This window comes from Callospermophilus lateralis, chromosome 11, assembly GCF_048772815.1.
Source record: "Callospermophilus lateralis isolate mCalLat2 chromosome 11, mCalLat2.hap1, whole genome shotgun sequence".
NCBI classification, from domain to species: Eukaryota; Metazoa; Chordata; class Mammalia; order Rodentia; family Sciuridae; genus Callospermophilus; species Callospermophilus lateralis.
The window spans coordinates 5,305,388-5,323,171 of record NC_135315.1 but is presented as its reverse complement, the minus strand read 5'-3'; the positions used below and the strand labels follow the sequence as shown (position 1 = coordinate 5,323,171).

Sequence of the window (17,784 nt, the reverse complement as noted above, 5' to 3'; positions counted from 1 at the left end):
ATGCTAGGTCAGTCAATGACACCAAGGGGTTACAGGTCTACTGAAGTTCAGGTGAAAGCTTTCCAAAGCTGCACAGCAACAACTTCCTCTGTGTTCTCCCCTAGGGCAATTCAGACACCCAACCAACTACCCAGGCAACTCACAGGCCTCAGAACAAGAGAATGGTGGGGTGGGGTGGGGGAGAATAAATAGACGATTTCTCTAGAAAGGGAGGGCCTTCTGCTATACATTTACTCATTCCAAGAGAGTTATTAATCCTCTAATTCCTCAGGAACCACAGCCACACTTACCTTATTGTCCCTGACTTGGGAGGAAGTCTCTGTTTGATGGGAGTCATTTGCATCTGAAAGTATCACAGAGATTCAATAAGAATAGAGAAGTCTTTTCAAGTGGGACTTCTAAATCCAAGAGCAAGGGTAGACAGCATGTAGGGAGTTAGCCATCTCCCTTCTGGGTCCAAATTCTGCCAAGAATTGATATAAAGGAATGATTATTCCCAGATCTATTGTGGTTGGCCTTGCCAGAGCTGGATGCAAGATGGTGAGGGGGAGAAAGGACAGTATGACAGTGTTCCTCTAAGTCCCTTTGTATAGTTCAGTGCCTAATGTGGCAAAAGTAAAGACCCCAGTCAGGCAGGGTGGTGCACATCCATAATCCCAGCTAATTATGAGGCTGAGGCAGAAGATTTACCCCAAATTCAAGGACAGCCTGAGCAATGTAGTAAGACCCTGTCTCAAGTATACAAAGGGGCAAGGGTATAGCATGTACCTGGGTTCAATCTCCAGTACCACAAACAAAAAAGGAAGAAAAGCCTGGGAAAAATAAATGCTTAAACAAACTAATGCAACAACCCTTTTCCACATTAGGCTTAAAATAGTGGCTAGTGTAGGGAGGGTGTGGGGGAGAAGAGGAGGGACAGGAAAGGGAACTCTGGGGACACAGTATCCCAGACAAGGCAAGTGGCTCACCCAGGATGGCTGCAGCCTGCAGGGAGCACTTCTCTGACCGCACTTGGGTGATGAGCTCTTGCACGTCAGGCAGGTCCTGCAACGATTCCGAGAAGGCGCGCTCAGGAGCGGGCCGGGCCGGAGCGGCACACCACACTAACCTGGGTTATGCGATCCCACTGGGATTCTCATAGGATTTGGGCTTTTAAAATGGTTCTATTTAAAACAAAAACAAAAACAAAACTGGCCTGTTTCAAGAGGGAAAAGCTATGCCACAGCTTCAGTATCGATGCCTGAAATAGTAATGGTAATATTAATAAAGTGACCATGCACAAAATGTCCCTTGTGCCAGTACTGTTCTAAACCATCCACCTAGGTGTTGATTCAATGTTCTGGATCAATTAGGATCATTTGTACCTCCACTTGGCAGGTGAAAATCCTGCAGCGTGGAGATGTCGAAGACTGTGGCAGCCGCAGCCTGGGGAGCAGAACAGGTGCTCAGAATCAAAGCCACTACATCTCCCCACTTTTAGGACAGTGATACCTTGCTCTTGGCCTCAGAATTACTTGGCATAGTGGGAATGATCTGACAAGGTCTGGCCACTACATAATCCTTCCTGCCTCCATTCTCTGACACTTCCCCCAAACCATTCAGCATATAAGGTCAGGTGGATATTTATACAACAGGTCATTCTTTTCTCCAGAGATGAATGATCCATACTGCTTTGTGGCTTTGTCCCCAAATGACATCCCACTGTAGTGATGCTGCCACTATCCATACCCCTCTTCTGCCCCACCGCCATCCCTCCTTCCTATTCCCTTGTCCGTACACCATGCCTCTCTTTTGTGGTGCTGGGGATCAAAGCCAGGGTCTCATACATGCTCAACATGTGCTCTGCCCTTGAGTCCTAGTCCCAACCCTCTGTCTTTGCAAGATTCCCACATATGGGTCTTGAGGCTACTATAAAGCCACATGCTCTCTAAAGGCCAAAACCAGGAGGACATTTTTCCTCCTGGGGCCTGGTGCCCAGGCACAAAGCAGCAGCTCTCAAATGCTGACTGTGACTCCATGAATGACAGTAAAACTAATTTTCTTTTCAACTAATTTTCTTTACTCTAAAACACACATAGATTCCTTGGCCCAGCCAATGTTTAAAAAGCTATGTCTCATCACAGCAGTCTACAAGATTATGTAGCTAGGTGGTACTCGCCAATCAGTGAGATCAAGCAAGTTATGGAGTCTTTCAGGCTGAATTTTAGATGGGTACTTTCTAAGCATGATGGACACCCACATTGCCTAGGGTCCAGTTAAAACACAGACTCTTGACTCTTAAGGTCAGGGCTGGGGCCCATGAGTCTGCAATTCTAACCAGCTCCCCATGCTACTGGGCTTGGACATACTCTGTACAAGAAGGCCTTGCCAGTGGTTCTCAACTTCACTGCACATTAGAATCACTGAGAGGCTTTCGAAAGTACATGTTCACTCTCTGGTGGTCGAGGACAGGGACCCAGACACCCATCTTTTACTCAGCCTACAGCTCAAGGGGGACCAAGAATCCAGCCTGGGAAGCACCCTGCAGGCATGCCCCCAGAGGGGCCCCTGCACCATCTCACTACCTGACCTCCTGGACTTGGGAGACAAGGAGCAGTTGATAACTCACCTTTAAGCTGTTCCTGAAGGTTCCAGCATCTGAATTCACTTCATTTGCATATTTCAGGACTCTATCGTATAGAACAAGGGCTTCGCTCCACTTTTTCACCAACACGTAAGACTGAGCAATGAAAAAACACCTGTTGGGGAGGGAAAAAGAGCCACAGTATTCTAAAGCAATAGTTGCCCAACAGCAAGGCTTTCCATGCAAACCCCCCCACAACAATGGTCAGGTTTGCTTGGCTAAGGTACAGGTCCTTCCCAGCAATCAGAGATGACCACCTAGGTTCAATACATAGCCCATCTTTCGCTTACTAGCGCACTCTGCAAACACAGGACAGCTCCCCAAAAGAGGATGGTGGCAGCCTTGAATAGGCAGGAGGAAACACTTGTATGGCAGAAATATAAATTCCACTGGCCAGCTGGGCCCCGTGGCGCACACCTGTAATCCCAGCAGCTTGGAAGGCTGAGATAGGAGGATTGTGAGTTCAAAGCCAGCCTTGGCGAGGTGCTAAGCAACTTAGTGAGACACTGTCTCTAAATAAATTACAAAACAGGGCTGGGGATGCAGCTCAGCAGGTGAGAGCCCCCAAGTTCAATCCCTGGTACCCCATCTCCCCCCAAAAATCACACTTGCCACTCTCTGCAATGACTCATCTCTGTTCATATTTTTCTTTTTTTGTGATTCTGGAGATTGAATCCAGAGGTACTCTAACACTGAGCTATATCTGCAGTCTTTTTAAAAAGTGTATTCATGGGAGCTAGGGTTGTGGCTCAGTAATAGAGCACTTGCCTGGCTTGTGCGAGGCACTGGGTTGGATTCTCAGCACCACATATAAATAAGTGAACAAAACAAAGGCCCACCCAACATCTTAAAAAAAAAAAAAAAAAAAAGTTGTATTCTAAGACATGGACTTGCTAAATTGCTGAGGCTAGCCTCAAATTTGCCATTCACCTGCCTCCCAGTCCCTCGAGTTGCTGGGATTAGAGGTGTGTGCCACCAGTTTCATCTGTTTTTTTTTTTTCAAAAACCTTAGTAGGTAACAACCCCATCTACTATGGGGTGGGCCATGGCCGAAAACTTATAGAACCACTGTGAGGCATAAGACAGCCCTGCTGTCCTTCTCAGGATGTTACCTATATGCCTTGAACACCAGGGTCTTCAGGCCTATCTCTTTCTGGAAGGCTCTGTCTTCCTCCAAGCCAGGAAGCTGTAATAATTCCACCAGATTCTGTATAACAGATGAAAGAAGAAAATGAGAAGACCTCAGAACAAGTTCTTGTCAGAGACCTTGTAAGAAGAGATAAGGGCAGAAAAAAAGTCTGTGATCAAAATGATGAGCAAAGTCTGTGAGGGTAATAGTTGTACCTGGTGTCCCCTGCCCCCTTCTAAGACACCAAGTTTACCAATCAATTCATATCTCACCCACCTTCAGAGACTTCTTGGACTGGAAGGGATCTTCCAGCTCTGAACTTTTATTTCGGAGTGACCCGTGCATTTGGCAGCTATAGAGATACCTTGTGTGTGTGTATGCATGTATAGCAATCTTACTAGCTAACAAACTCCTAGTGGGCTGAGACAGTAGGAACTCAGGTCTCCAGAGCGTCTGGTAGAATATCTTTTTATTTACTTATTTTTTGAGACAGTCTCACTATGCTGTCCAGGCTGGTCTCAAACCCATGCGCTCAAGTGATCCTCCAGCCTCAGCCTCCCAAGCAGCTGGGACTACAGGTATATCACTGCTGCAGAGAGAATATCTTACATAGGGAAGTTAATACCTGTTAATACCTGTGGGCTTATGAGTCTCTCCACTTCAACACATTGAAGTATGTGGGCTCACAGACCACTAAAATAAGCCAAGACCTTTGTCTTTCATCCATTTACTAATGTTCCTTGGTGCCATGGCCCTTTTGTATGCAAACTTAAGTCACTGGTGTCCAACACAGGCAGAAGGCAGTCCTTGCCTTCCTGGTCCCCAAGGGTCACCTGGAGAATGATGTCGTAGAGCCGGATCAGATCTTGGGGCCGGGGAGAACGCTTGCTGTCGTCTTCTGGCTGCTGCTGCAACAGAGCCTTCTGCAGGCCTTTGGCCATGTTCTCATTACGCCTGATTGCCGTTGACAGCTTGATGTAAGTCAGGTAGCTGGAATGGACCATGTGTCAGCTTAGGTCATACTTAGAGAAGCTCTATGAGTTGGGACTATAAGTTAGGACAGACCTAGGGAACATGTGAAGTAAGGGTGTGTCACACATCAGGGCTATCTGATCTGGGCTTCAGGCTCACAGGGTCTCTTAATTGAGCAGCTATTCAGTGGCAAATTTGTAGGGAACCTGAATGAGATCTTATCACAAAATTTTATTTCAGATTAAATTAGGTCCTCTGTATATTTTTTGAGTCACACAGCTCTTAGCTTCAGAGGCTGTTACTAGTCTCTAAGAAGGTCCATGGGTGGAAGCCAGTTTCTGGAACAAAGACTTGCCTATGCAGGTGTGTGCATGCACAGCTGCCCCCATTCCTCAATGACCTTCTTTGAGACACTGCCATGAGTCTCTCTAGATGATTGTGCTCACTAGCCACGTGGATATAAGAAGACATGTGATACTTATTTTAGGGTGGAATAAAAACATGGTGAGTGTTTAAGAATTCAGCGCTCTCAAACCCTACCTTACTTGGCTAGAGGCCATTTCTTGAGAGGATGCAAAAGAGGCCTGAGGTCAGGGACATGGGCCAGTGGAGGTCAAGAACTTCATAATGTCCATGAGGACTAAGAGACTATAAAGTACAAGTGTGAACCCCAGGCCCTCTCTACTCAGCTTCCAGAACAAGAACGGCCAGATATATTCCAGGGATCAGACCAGCCCAAGAGAAAACCCTGTAAGATTCTTAGGGGTTTTTTTCCATAGAAAAGAAGAGCCAAACACCTAAGTAAGGACCATGCCCGAGCAGCCCCGTGCACACACACACAGCAACCCCACCTGAGAAGCCCCCTCCTTCCACTGGAGTGGGGAGCAAGATCAGTAAACATTAAGAAAAACCTCTAATAAGAAAGAGGAGGCCAAACTCCAAAGGGAAAACAAGCAACCTGGAAGAATCAGATTTTGCTGGGAACAAAAATCTCATAAACTATTCAACAACAACAAAGATGAAAGAATACAAATAAACTTTTAGATGGCATAAAAACTGGGAAAGCCATGCTGGGGATGTAGTTAGTGGTGGTGTGCACACAGAGCAGGCGAGACTAGGGCTACACTGGAAGGTTGAAAAATGACTCATCAAGAAGTAGCAAGTACACATGTCATTTAGAGAGATAAGGAGGTGAATACCAAAAGACTTTATTTCATGAACAAAATTAAGAACAGCTGCTTCCAAGAAATGGGTGAGAAGGTCATAAGATAAATTTCCTAAAAAGCTTTGCAGAAAACTCAGACTGCCAAACACTATTATACACAAAATGATACGAGCCACCTGATTTCTGGTTCATCTGTTTTTCCTCAAATCTGGCCTTCCCATCATGGAAGTCCATGACACTGAAACTAGCTAATCTGAAGGTGAGAGAATGGACCCAAGAGCAAGGCGACATCAAGGTTTCCAAATTTCCTCAGCATTGGTAGAGGTTTTGGAGAATCTTTTCAAGGTCAGAAGGTCAGAGCAACTCTGGATGCCTCTTCAGTGACTATAAGTGGTCACCAAGACTCAAGGAGCCACATCTTTCTCCTCAGGCTGTTGAAACAGATAACATCTCAGGGCCTCTCTCACTTAGTATTCTATGTATCTGAGTCACCTGGCAGTCAATATGACATTCACATAATACCAAATACCTAAAAATGGATACCGAGTGTAAAGTATACTGATATTTGTTTTCTGGGGTTTTTTTTGCAGCACTGAGGATGGACTTCAGGGTCCTGTGTGTGCTAGCCAAGTGCTCTATTGCTGTGCTACATCCACAGCCCTTTTTTTTCTTTTAAAATAAAAACAAAATCACAAGGGACTAGGTATGTGGCTCAGTAACAGAGCGCTTGCCTAGTGTGTGCAAGGCGCAGGGTTACAGCAACAAACACAAGGATTAAAAAAAGAAGATGGGCAAGGGAAATGGCAGGTTTATCATCCAAGTTATAAGCAGTGGCTAAGAAATAAATTTTCAAGGTCAAATGGAAAAGTCTGATGAGAAGTAGTTTTCAGAGGTAATATTTCTCCCCAGAATGTTAGTGGAAAAAAAAAAAAGTCACTCTTCTTTCCTCTGTAAAACAAAATAACCTATGTTTATTCTTTTTGAATGACCTCATGTGCTCTGCCACTGAGCTATATACCTGCAGCCCTACCCCATATTTAAAAAAAATGAAAACCAGGAATGGAGGTGTAGCTCCCAGGTAAAGCACTTGCCTAATGTGGGTGGAGCCCTAGGTTCATCCCCTATACCACACCCACACCCACACCCACACCCACATCCACACCCACACCCCAAACTGACAAAAGTGATTTTAAAATCACAAAGAAAATGGTCAAGACACGCCCAGGGAAATACCTGGTGATGGGAACTTCCTCTACTAGCTTTCAGGACTTAATGTGAAGTTACAGTAATTCACTGCACCAATGAAGTAAAGACCAGTAGGTCAATGAAGCGGAAGGCAGTGGAGGGTGTCCACAAGAGGAAAATGTACCGCAGAGCATGAAGAAAGGGTGGAGTGCTCAGTAAGCTGTACTAGAATAACCCATTATCCTGATGCAAAAAAGTGAAGCAGACTCCTACCTTACACAAAAATAACTACAGATGGAATAAAACTTGAGGAGAAATTAAACATGAAAGGGACAACTTCAAAATGTTCAGAACACAAAGGTGAATAAAAATCAGAGCTTGGCACTAGGAAGGAGAGTGGTTAGCTCTAGAAGAAGGGGAGGAATAAGTTGGGGGGGACACAGGGAGCTTTGAAATTATGAATCGTGCTCTACCTTCTAAGCTTATATTATATAACACATATTTACATATTTAAATAATACCCAAAAGCAGAATACAAAACTTTTTTTTTTTTTTTTAGTTCTGGGGACTGAACCCAGGGGTACTCTACCACTAAGTGATATGCTCAAACTTTTTTTTTTTTAGTTGTTGATAGACCTTTATTTGTTTACTTACTTATTTTTATTTATATGGTGCTTAGAACCAAACCCAGTGCCTCACACATGCTTTGTCACAACCCCAGCCCATGCCCAGACTTTAAAAAAAAAAAAAAAAAAAAAATTTTTTATTTAGAGACAGGGTCATGCTTAGAGTTGCTGAGGCTGAACTTGAATTTGTGATCCTCCTGCCTCAGCCTCCCAAGTCACTGGGATTATAGGTGTGTGCCACTATACCCAACTGCAGTACGTATACTATTATATGATAAAATGTACTTATATGCAGTAATGTTACTTGTTACATATTAATAAATTATATATACATATACATTTTATACACACACACACACACACACACACACCTTTTTTTTTTTTTTTCATCATTGGAGATTCAATCACTGAGTCACACCAGCAAGCCTTTTAATATTTTATTTAGAGACAGGGTCGCACTGAGTTGCTTAGGGCCTTGCTAAGTTGCTGAGACTGGTTTTGAACTCTTGATCCCTCTGCTTCAGCCTCCTGAGCCACTGCAATTACAGGTGTGCACCACTGCGCCCAGCTTCTTCCCCTTTTAAATTTTTATTTTAAGATAGGGTCTAAGTTGCCCAAACTTGCAATCTTACTATCTAAGCCTCTCAAGTAGCTGGGATTACAAATGTGTGCCATGATGCTATCAAGAAATTAAAAATTAAAATGTATGCTGGGCAGAATGGTGCATGCCTGTAATCCCAGCAATTTGAGAGGCTGAGGCAGGAAGATCACAAGTTTGAGACCAGCCTGAGTAACTAAGCAAGACCCTGTCTCAAAATAAAAAGCACCAGGGATGTAGCTCAGTGTTAAAGTGCACCTAGGTTTAATCTCCAGTATTGCAAAAACAAAAACAAAATAAAATAAAATGTGCACAAACATTTATACTCTTTTGTTCGAATAGATATATTTTACAACAATAATAGTAGAAAAATTCACAGTATAGCTCAATGCTTATTGAGTGCTTGCTTCACATGAACAAGGCCCAGGGTTTGATCATATCCACTGCAAAAAATAAACTCACACACATATTTGAAAATTAGAAAAAGTAAAATAACCCTTACCTGTGCAGGTACTGGAGGTTAGATACCTTTCCTGACTCCCCATCAAGGGCGTAATCTCTCTGTTTCTGCAGAAGGTGAAAAAGGTAAAAAAAGTAAAACTCCTATCTGTGGGTCTGAACACCTCCTTCAGAGGTGTGGTTCTCAAAATCCCCTGAATACACAGACTAGTGTTTGGGGGGGTCCTCAACTATTAAAAGATTTGATAACATATTATAGCATACCACTGTCATCTAAAACTGGGCCTTGACTAACAGAATTCAGAATACTGACCAGTTGAGGCTCCCTGCCCCATTCTCCCAGAATCTAACCCCAAGTATTAAAAAAAGACAGTCTGCGGTTTCCCTTTAGGGTTTGTGCCTCATACCCAAGCTTTAGTCCTGTGCTGTGTGCTCTTTAGAGCTTGCATTTTCTGGATGGCTGAATAATGGCCCCCGTTAAGACCTGTATCCTAACCTCCAGAATTTGTGACGATGTCACCTCATAAAGTAGAAAAGACACTGCAGATGTGATTAAATTAAGGGCTTCTGGGATTATCCTGGATCGTTCAAATAAGCCCAACCTAACCACAGGATCCTTAGAAGAGGAAGCTCCAGAAGGCTCAGAGTTAGAGAAGGTATAGGAACTGAAGAAGAGGGAAGAGGAAAGAAGATGTTCAGCTGATAGCTTTGAAGATGGAGGAATGCAGATGGCTTCTAGAAGCCAGGAAATGCATTCTCTGGAATACTGGGAATGGATTCTCCCCAGATTCCTCTATAGTTTCCAACAAGAAAGCAGCACTGAAAAGCCACTTCAGATTCTGACCTCCAAAAGTGTAAGATAATAAATATGTTATTTTAAGCCACCGAATGTGGTGATATTACCACAAATGCAGCTTTGTGTTGCCACATTCGTTCCATTCTATGAGGTATCCCCCCAACCCCTGTGCATTCAACCCCTGGGAGTGAGGTAGGCTGGACTCCATAGGACCCTCTGTTGAGGTCCTATGGAGTCCAGCCTACCTGAGGACTACTTGAGGGTGATGACAGCTTAATGGCAGAAGGAAGCAAATGACTACTTAGAGTAGGCAGTGATTTAATTGAGCAAACCAAGCAACTCAAAACCATTTTCTAAAAATATTTATTTAATGGTAGATGAACATAATTTTTATGTGGTGCTGAGGATTGAACCCAGTGCCTCACACATGTGAGGCAAGCACCTCACCACTGAGCCACAGCCTCAGCCCCTCAAAACCATTTTTTAAAAAAACATTTTGTACTTAATATATAGGTACAGATGAAAAAAAAAAAAAAAAAGACTTGCTTTTAAGATGTTTACAATCTTTTGTTTTGTTTTGTTTTGTTTTTAAAGAGAGAGTGAGAGAGGGAGAGAGAGAGAGAGAGAGAGAGAGAGAGAGAGAGAATTTTCATATTTATTTTTTAGTTATTGGCGGACACAACATCTTTGTTTGTATGTGGTGCTGAGGATCGAACCCGGGCCGCACGCATGCCAGGCGAGCGCGCTACCGCTTGAGCCACATCCCCAGCCCTGATGTTTACAATCTTGAGGAAAGCAATGCAAAGATGAAAAGGCAAACATCCAAAAAGACAAAAAACAAAAACCACCTAACATTTTTTTTAATACTTTTTTTTTTTTTAGTTGTAGATGAACACAATATCTTTATTTATTTGTATGTGGTGCTAAGGATCGAATCCAGTGACTCACACATGTAAGGCATGCGCTCTACCACTGAGCCACAACCCCAGTCCCAACCACCTAACATTTCTAAAGGGAATACTTGAAGTTACTCTTTAACAGTACAGAGCTTTGGTTTCATAAGAGGAAGGGTTCTACATGAAGATGGATGACTATGAAGGTGTGACACAAGGTTGTGATGGACAGAAGTTCTGGAGAGGCGACTGTTGTGCGACATTATGAACAAAATCAATACTACTAAACTGTACACTTAAAAATAGGATGGTAATGGGCTGGGGTTGTGGCTCAGCAGTAAAGCACTTGCCTAGCCAGTGTAAGGCCCAGGGTTCGATCCTCAACACCACATGAAAATGAATAAGTAAAATAAAGGTATTGGGTCTGACTACAACTAAAAAAAAAATAAGATGGTAAAATTTGGGGCTGGGATGTTGCTCAGTGGTACAGCACTTGCCTAACAAGTGTGGAACTCTTATTTAATGGTAGATGAACACAATTTTTATGTGGTGCTGAGGATTGAACCCAGTGCCTCACACATGCGAGGCAAGCACCCCACCGCTGAGCCACAGCCCCAGAACCATCCCCAGAACCAAAAAAAAAAGATGGCAAATTTGTAATCTTTTCCCACAACAGAAATTCAATACACCGTGAGAAAGAGGTAATATTAGCTAGGTGTGGGGTACACACCCATAATCACAGCTACTTGGGAGACTGAGGAAGGGAGGCTGCAAGTTCAAGGTCAGCTTAGGCAACCTAGTAAGACCCCATCTCAAAATAAAATAAAATGAGCTGGGGATGTAGCTCAGTGCTTGCCTGGTATGTGTAAGATCCTGGGCTCAATTCCCAGTACCACAGAAAAATAAAAAAAAAGTAAACATAGGGGCTGGGATTGTGGCTCAGTGGTAGAGCGCTTGCCTAGCATGGGCAGGACCTGGGTTCGATCCTCAGAACCACATAAAAATAAAAGGCATTTTGTTGTGTCCATCTACACCTAAAAAAAAAATAAATATTAAAAAAAAAAAGTAAAAATAAAGGGGTGGGGGTGTAGCTCAGTGGTAGAACATGTGCTGAGCATGCATAAGGCCCTGGATTCAATACCTACCACCAAAATAAATAAGTAAATAAAATAATAAAAACAAAATAGGCAATATTTGATTGACTACCATAGAGAAATTACAGCTGGAATAATTACAAATATAGAAAATGTGGGCTAAAGTTGTGGCTCAGTGGTAGAAAACTTGCCTAGCATATGTGAGGCACTGGGTTTGATTCTCAGCACTGCATATAAAGAAATGAATACAATAAAGGTCCACCAACATCTAAAAAAAATAAAAAAAATGCAGAGATTTTTGTGGGCTAGCATGGTATAGGCATACTTCTGAGACAGTAGGCTATGAGGTGGACCTGAAGAAATAGGTGGCATTTGTTTTTTATTATTTATTTATTTATTTATTTATTTATTTGTTTATGTTAGTTTTTGGTGGACACAACATCTTTGTATGTGGTGCTGAGGATCGAACCCGGGCCACATGCACGCCAGGTGCACGCGCTACTGCTTGAGCCACATCCCCAGCCCCAAAGTGTCAGCTGACCACTTTGCCTAAAAAAGCCCAGTGGCTGAGATCTCTGGGAACCCCCTAAGGACAGGACAGATTGAGAGGACCCCAGCGGCAGGTCAGCTGATGGTCCTACCTGATCTGGCTTGAGCTCTTCCCTCACGGCCTGGATGGCGTCCCGACACTCGCTGAGCATGGATTCAAACAGTCGCTCCTTGGTTCCTTCGCTTTCAGCCTAAACAGAGGCAGAGAGCAGTGAGAGACTGTTCTGAATGAACTGTAGTATTCCATGGGGAGGAGGGCATCACGGTGCTTTGACCCTGCACCCCCCACCACACACATCTGTCCAAATCCGATATCCTGTTAATTGTCCCTCTCCCAGGGTTTCATCCCAGCCTTGTCCATTATTCACATAGAAATGGGAATCATATTTTCAAAGTGAAGGTAATGAGAAAGCCATCTGTATGGCTGATCTGGATCTGCCAGGCAGCAGGTCTATACATTTCCTTAGTCACAGAACTTTCCTCTGCTGTCCTCCAATGCTTCTACCTTGTTCAGGATCGGCACCTGGAACCTCTAGAGAAGCTATGGCTTACTCACACCAAGGCACAGCACACCAGAAATCTCCTTCCAGAAAAAAATGGCAAGCTCTATTGGACGACAATAGAACTACCCTTTACAAAAGTAATCCAATGTGTAAATTCTGACTTTCTTTTAGATCCAAGCAAGTGATAAACATTACTAATCAATATCTAATCAAAAGCATTTCTCCTAAATATCATAATGAGTTCTCTTTCCCACAGACATTCTGTACTCTGATATTGCACGTGGTCTATTTTGAGAACAACTTTTTGAGCATACAAGGTGGAAAAGAATGAGATGACAGTCTTTAAAAAGTACTGGGTGTCACCTTCTGCTTCACAGCTTGGAGAAGTGAAAAAAATGATTCACTAACTGAACATCTGCCAAACCACGTTATCGTCCTAAAGAATCTGACTGAGCAGGTGGGAATGGACGGAAGGCAGAAAGGAGCTGAACTTGTGTTACTGGCAGACCTGCTGTGAAATTAAAACATCAACATTCCATTATTGTACTTGACTTTCCATCTGAAAAAATGTCTTAACATTTAAGTGACCTCTAAGGAAGCACAAAGAAAGGCTGGTTGGAAGGAACTTAAAAGAAAATTTTCTTTTCTTCTCTTAAGAACTCTTATAATTTTCCTAATTTCCAGTGTGAAAAAAAAGTCTCCCCTGTAAATTACCTAATCTAAAGCAAACATTCTTTTCCACCTATGGGTTACTTGGGTTTCCCACTCTTCACTAAGGGGAACAAAGTAGGGGCACAGGCCTGTAACTCTAAGCAGACATGGGTCCATGTTCAATACAACAGGACTCAGCAACAATGAAGTGCTTTCTCTGAACCATCCAATGCAGTGGCATCCTTACATGTTGCTACGGGAGCACTTGAGATTTTTATTAGTTTGAATGGAACTAGATACCGGGTGTGGTGGTGCATATCTTCCAATGACTTGGGGGGCTGAGGCAGGGGGATCACAAGTTCAAGGCCAGTCTCAGCAACTTAGTGAGACCCTTTCTCAGATTTAAAAACAAAATAAAAAAGTCTAGTGGTAAAGTGCCACTGGGTTCAACCCCAGTATAAATAAATATAAACAAGTGGAACTAGCCATATATGTTAAGTGGCCACTGTACTAGATGGTGCTGCTCTAGAGAAAAACACTTTATCCAACAAGTTGGCAAGATTCTTTAATTTGCTGGCCAAAATTTGTAAAAGTACAAATCCTATGGAATAGTGCTGCTGTCTAGTACTTAACAAATAGGATAAGATATGTGAGCACCTTGATGGGCATTAGAATCCAAACAGCCAACCACACAGGAGCCAGAGCCACATTATCAGCAGGGAGAATGAACCTCTGCACTAGTTTGAATAAAATGCACTCTAACAAATATGCCACCAACACTCATTTTCAGATGGGTACAGATCAGCAATTCAGGCAATGGGTGCATAGGCAAAAGAACAAATTTCATTTTTCCGGCTACATAAGATCTGTCTCCAATCCCTCTGGTAGGGTACAGCTTAAGCTTGAAAATAAAAGCTAGGCACTGTGGCACATGCCTATAAACCCAGCAACACAGGAGACTGAAGTAAAAGAATCACAAGTTTAAAGCCAGCCTCAGCAATTTTGTGAGATTCTGAACAACTTAGGAAGACCCTGTCTAAAAAAATGGGAGGGGAGATGGCTCAGTGGTAAAGTGCCCCTGAGTTCAATCCCCAGTACAAAAAATAAAAGATAGGATGCTAAACCTCTTCACTGCCATGTATTGCCCTTATTTGCTAGGACAGTTGAACATGAACCTCCCCAACACTTCACAAAATTCAAAGCCCCACTAGAAATTTTACAAAAGTCTTAACAATAATGAAGGATAAAGCATATCTACATGGGGCTGGGGTTGTGGCTCAGTGGCAGAGAGCTTGCCTCACACTTGTGAGGCACTGGGTTCAATCCTCAGCATCATATAAAAATGAATAAACAAAATAAAGATATCACATTCGTCTATAATTAAAAATAATAATAATAATAAAGCACATCTATAGGGGAAGACTATTGGGGCTAGGGTTGTGGCTTAGAGGTAGAGCTCTTGTCTGGCATGCATGAGGCACTGCGTTCAATCCTTAGCACCACATAAAAATAAAATAAAGATATTGTGTCCACCTATAGCTAAAAAATAAAACATTTAAAAAAATAAAGGGGAATATCTAAGTTATGTTTTCCTTTTGACACCCACAGCTCAGTGACTCAGAGACCACTAATCTCTGAGTAGAACTTGTCATGATTCTTCCTGGCCAGAGTAAAATGTCTCCAAAAGGAAGTCTTTAATATATCTATCTAGCTGCTTACACTTTATTATAGAATCTATACTTGAGGCCAAGATCACTCCTGAAAGGACAATGAAACAAGACACACCTCTCAACATGCAGGGGCAGGATGCCCCACCTACACACCAGCTTGTCATGTGGTAAGCCCAACCAACAAGGACATGTTCTTAAACACAAGTGGCAAACTCCCTGCATTAGAATTTGGGAAAAGGCTGGACCTTTTCCCCAGGGGGCGCCTATGAAATGGAGACATCTAAGTCCAGAAGTAATGTGTTACTTACTAGTTCTAAAAATTAAAACACTCTAGCTCCCTTTTTATAAAGCGTGAAACATCCAGGATGAGCTGTCTACAGCCTCAGGTTCACGTCTAAGGAAGTGTCTTCAGGCTGATGGGCATGGAGCAAACTGCTGCTATGTGCCCTGCTATTAACGACAACTTTCTAGATTGTTTTCACTTGTCTATAGAAATTGCTGGAAGACAATGGTATGACTAAGGCATTCAGGGCAAGTCTGGCCACATTCCCACCACACCCCTAGGAGAATTGTGGGGACAGGAACCAGGCTTCATCCAGCCCAGGGAGGAAATAAAAAATCTGGAAATCTATTAAAGAAGGGGACAAATCTCACCAGAGAATGGATTTTCTTTTTTAAAGAAAAGGACAAACAGTCTCCTTTCCACTAAAACATCAAAAATTAGCCAGAACTTAAAGAATTATTAAACATACCAGTACTTAAAACTGCTCTCTCCCCCAAAAAAGTTGACTAAGAATAACCTCACAATGTAACCACCAGTGACCATTCAGGCGAGACCAAATATTAAGAAATAAGTGCACTATAGAAATAAGTACAAAGTTTGACAATATTAAGGATGAAGACTTAATGCTCGGCTAAACAGATTAAGGATTTGAAACTGGATTCTGACAGCTAACTTAACTCTCGGCAAGTGCTCTACCACTGAGTGCTTCTGGTTAACTCTCTGCCCAAGTCTTTTCAGTCTAATATTTTACCTATCTGAATTATTTATTCCTTCCATGCTTTTCAATAAATTGGTAGTTACAGTATTCAATTTAGGGCTTCTAAACTCTTGCATTCCAATTCCTAGTAAGTGGCAGATATATATCAATATGAGCTGGGATAAGAGACATTGAAGTTAAACAACATGTATCCCTAAGGGGTATCTCTTGGTTCCTGGTATAGAGAAAAACTCAACACAAAATTGAGAACTGGCCAGGCACCCGTTATATTCAGCCAAATAATCTGACAGCGGCACCAAGAGGGCAAATGGTTCTTCCTGAGATTACCCTCGATTGCCCAAAGAGGGCTTTCCCATATTAATAACCCACAGATCATTCAACAGTCAACCAGCCAAGGAGCTGAACATGTAAAGATTTAGCAGGACTTTATTTTGTTTTTACTTAAATTATTTTACTTACTGGCTTGATGTGGCGTATGTATAATACAGGGCATTAGGCATTTAACTGTTTTTAATGTTAGAATCTTACTATAATGCCCTGGAGTTAGTACACACTTTTCTTCATCTATGTTTTTTAGATCTACATTATTTAAAGGTCTCCAATACTTAGAAGTGACTCTAAGCTTTTGTAAAATCCTTAAAAACCAGAGATAATTTTATACACCATAACTAACTAGCACATCAACCAGGCACCTAATAGGAGACAACCATTCTGTCACTAAACACATTTAAATGACAAGAGAATACTATATTATGAATTTTATGCCAGGGCTGGGGCTGTGGCTCAGTGGTCAATGGTAGAGCACTTGCCAAGCATTTGCCTAGCACTTGTGAGGCACTGGGATCAATCCTCAGCACCACATAAAAATAAATAAATAAAATAAAAGTAGGTATTGTATCCACCTACAACTAAAAAAAAGGCATAAAAAAATCTTTACGCCAACAAATTTAACTATTTCCATGAAATTAATAAATGCTCTTTTCTTTTTTAAATAAAACTCTTCCATATAGATACAACATAAAACAGAGCTGGGTGAGATGGTGCACACCTGTGATCCCAGCTACCCAGGAGGCTATGGCAGGAAGATTTCAAGTTCAAGGACAGCTTCAGCAACTTATTGAGACCCTGTCTCAAAAATAAAGGATTGGGATGAGTTCAGTGATACAGTGTTCCTGGGTTCAACCCCCAGTACTACAAAAATAAAAGAAAGAAAATTACTTAAATGTTAGTTTTTCTTATCCTTTATTCAATACATTTCTAAGGTGCTGCCTCCATATAATGTGCTTCTATGGACCTCCACCTCAAACTCCCAGCCAGAATTCCTGAGTGCCCTGTTGTCTGGTACAGAACTGTCTGTCTTCTCCCAGCATTTGAAACTGTACCTAATTAATTCATTTACAAAATTAAAACCATTACTACCAGAGCCCTAATCCAGAGCCGGTACCACCACCACCAGAGCAGGTATAATGCCCATGAAATGCTCTCAAAAAAAGGTCCTTAGTCTTTTTTTTTTTTAATATTTATTTTTCAGTAGTAGTTGGACACAATATCTTTATTTTATTTATGTGGTGCTGAGGATCAAACCCAGGGCCTTGCATGTGCTAGGTGAGTGCTCTACCGCTGAGCCACAACCCAGCCCCTCTTCTTTTTAAAATATCTTTATTTATTTTTTGTGGTTCTGAGGATCCAACCCAGTGCCTTACAAGTGTTAAGCAAGCACTCTACCACTGAGCTACAACCCCAGCCCCTCTTTAGTCTTTTTGTATACGTGTATGTGTAGTGCTGGGGATGGAACCCAGGGCCTTATGCATATGAGGCAAGCACTCTTCCAACTGAACTATATCCCTAGCCCTCCTTAATCTTTTAGTTT

General features: G+C 42.4%; 1 protein-coding gene across 1 annotated transcript in view; it reads right to left on the bottom strand.

The window, feature by feature from the left end:
• Srp68 (signal recognition particle 68) overlaps positions 1–17,784 on the bottom strand; it is a 39,475-nt gene that overhangs the window by 1,287 nt on the left and 20,404 nt on the right. Inside the window, exons 9-15 of the mRNA XM_076869300.1 lie at positions 12,182–12,280; positions 8,801–8,865; positions 4,586–4,742; positions 3,736–3,830; positions 2,609–2,738; positions 969–1,044; positions 291–343 (exon numbers count right to left, since the gene is read on the bottom strand). Of these exons, the coding sequence (XP_076725415.1) occupies positions 291–343; positions 969–1,044; positions 2,609–2,738; positions 3,736–3,830; positions 4,586–4,742; positions 8,801–8,865; positions 12,182–12,280 (675 nt within the window). The remainder of the gene's footprint in view (positions 1–290; positions 344–968; positions 1,045–2,608; positions 2,739–3,735; positions 3,831–4,585; positions 4,743–8,800; positions 8,866–12,181; positions 12,281–17,784) is intronic.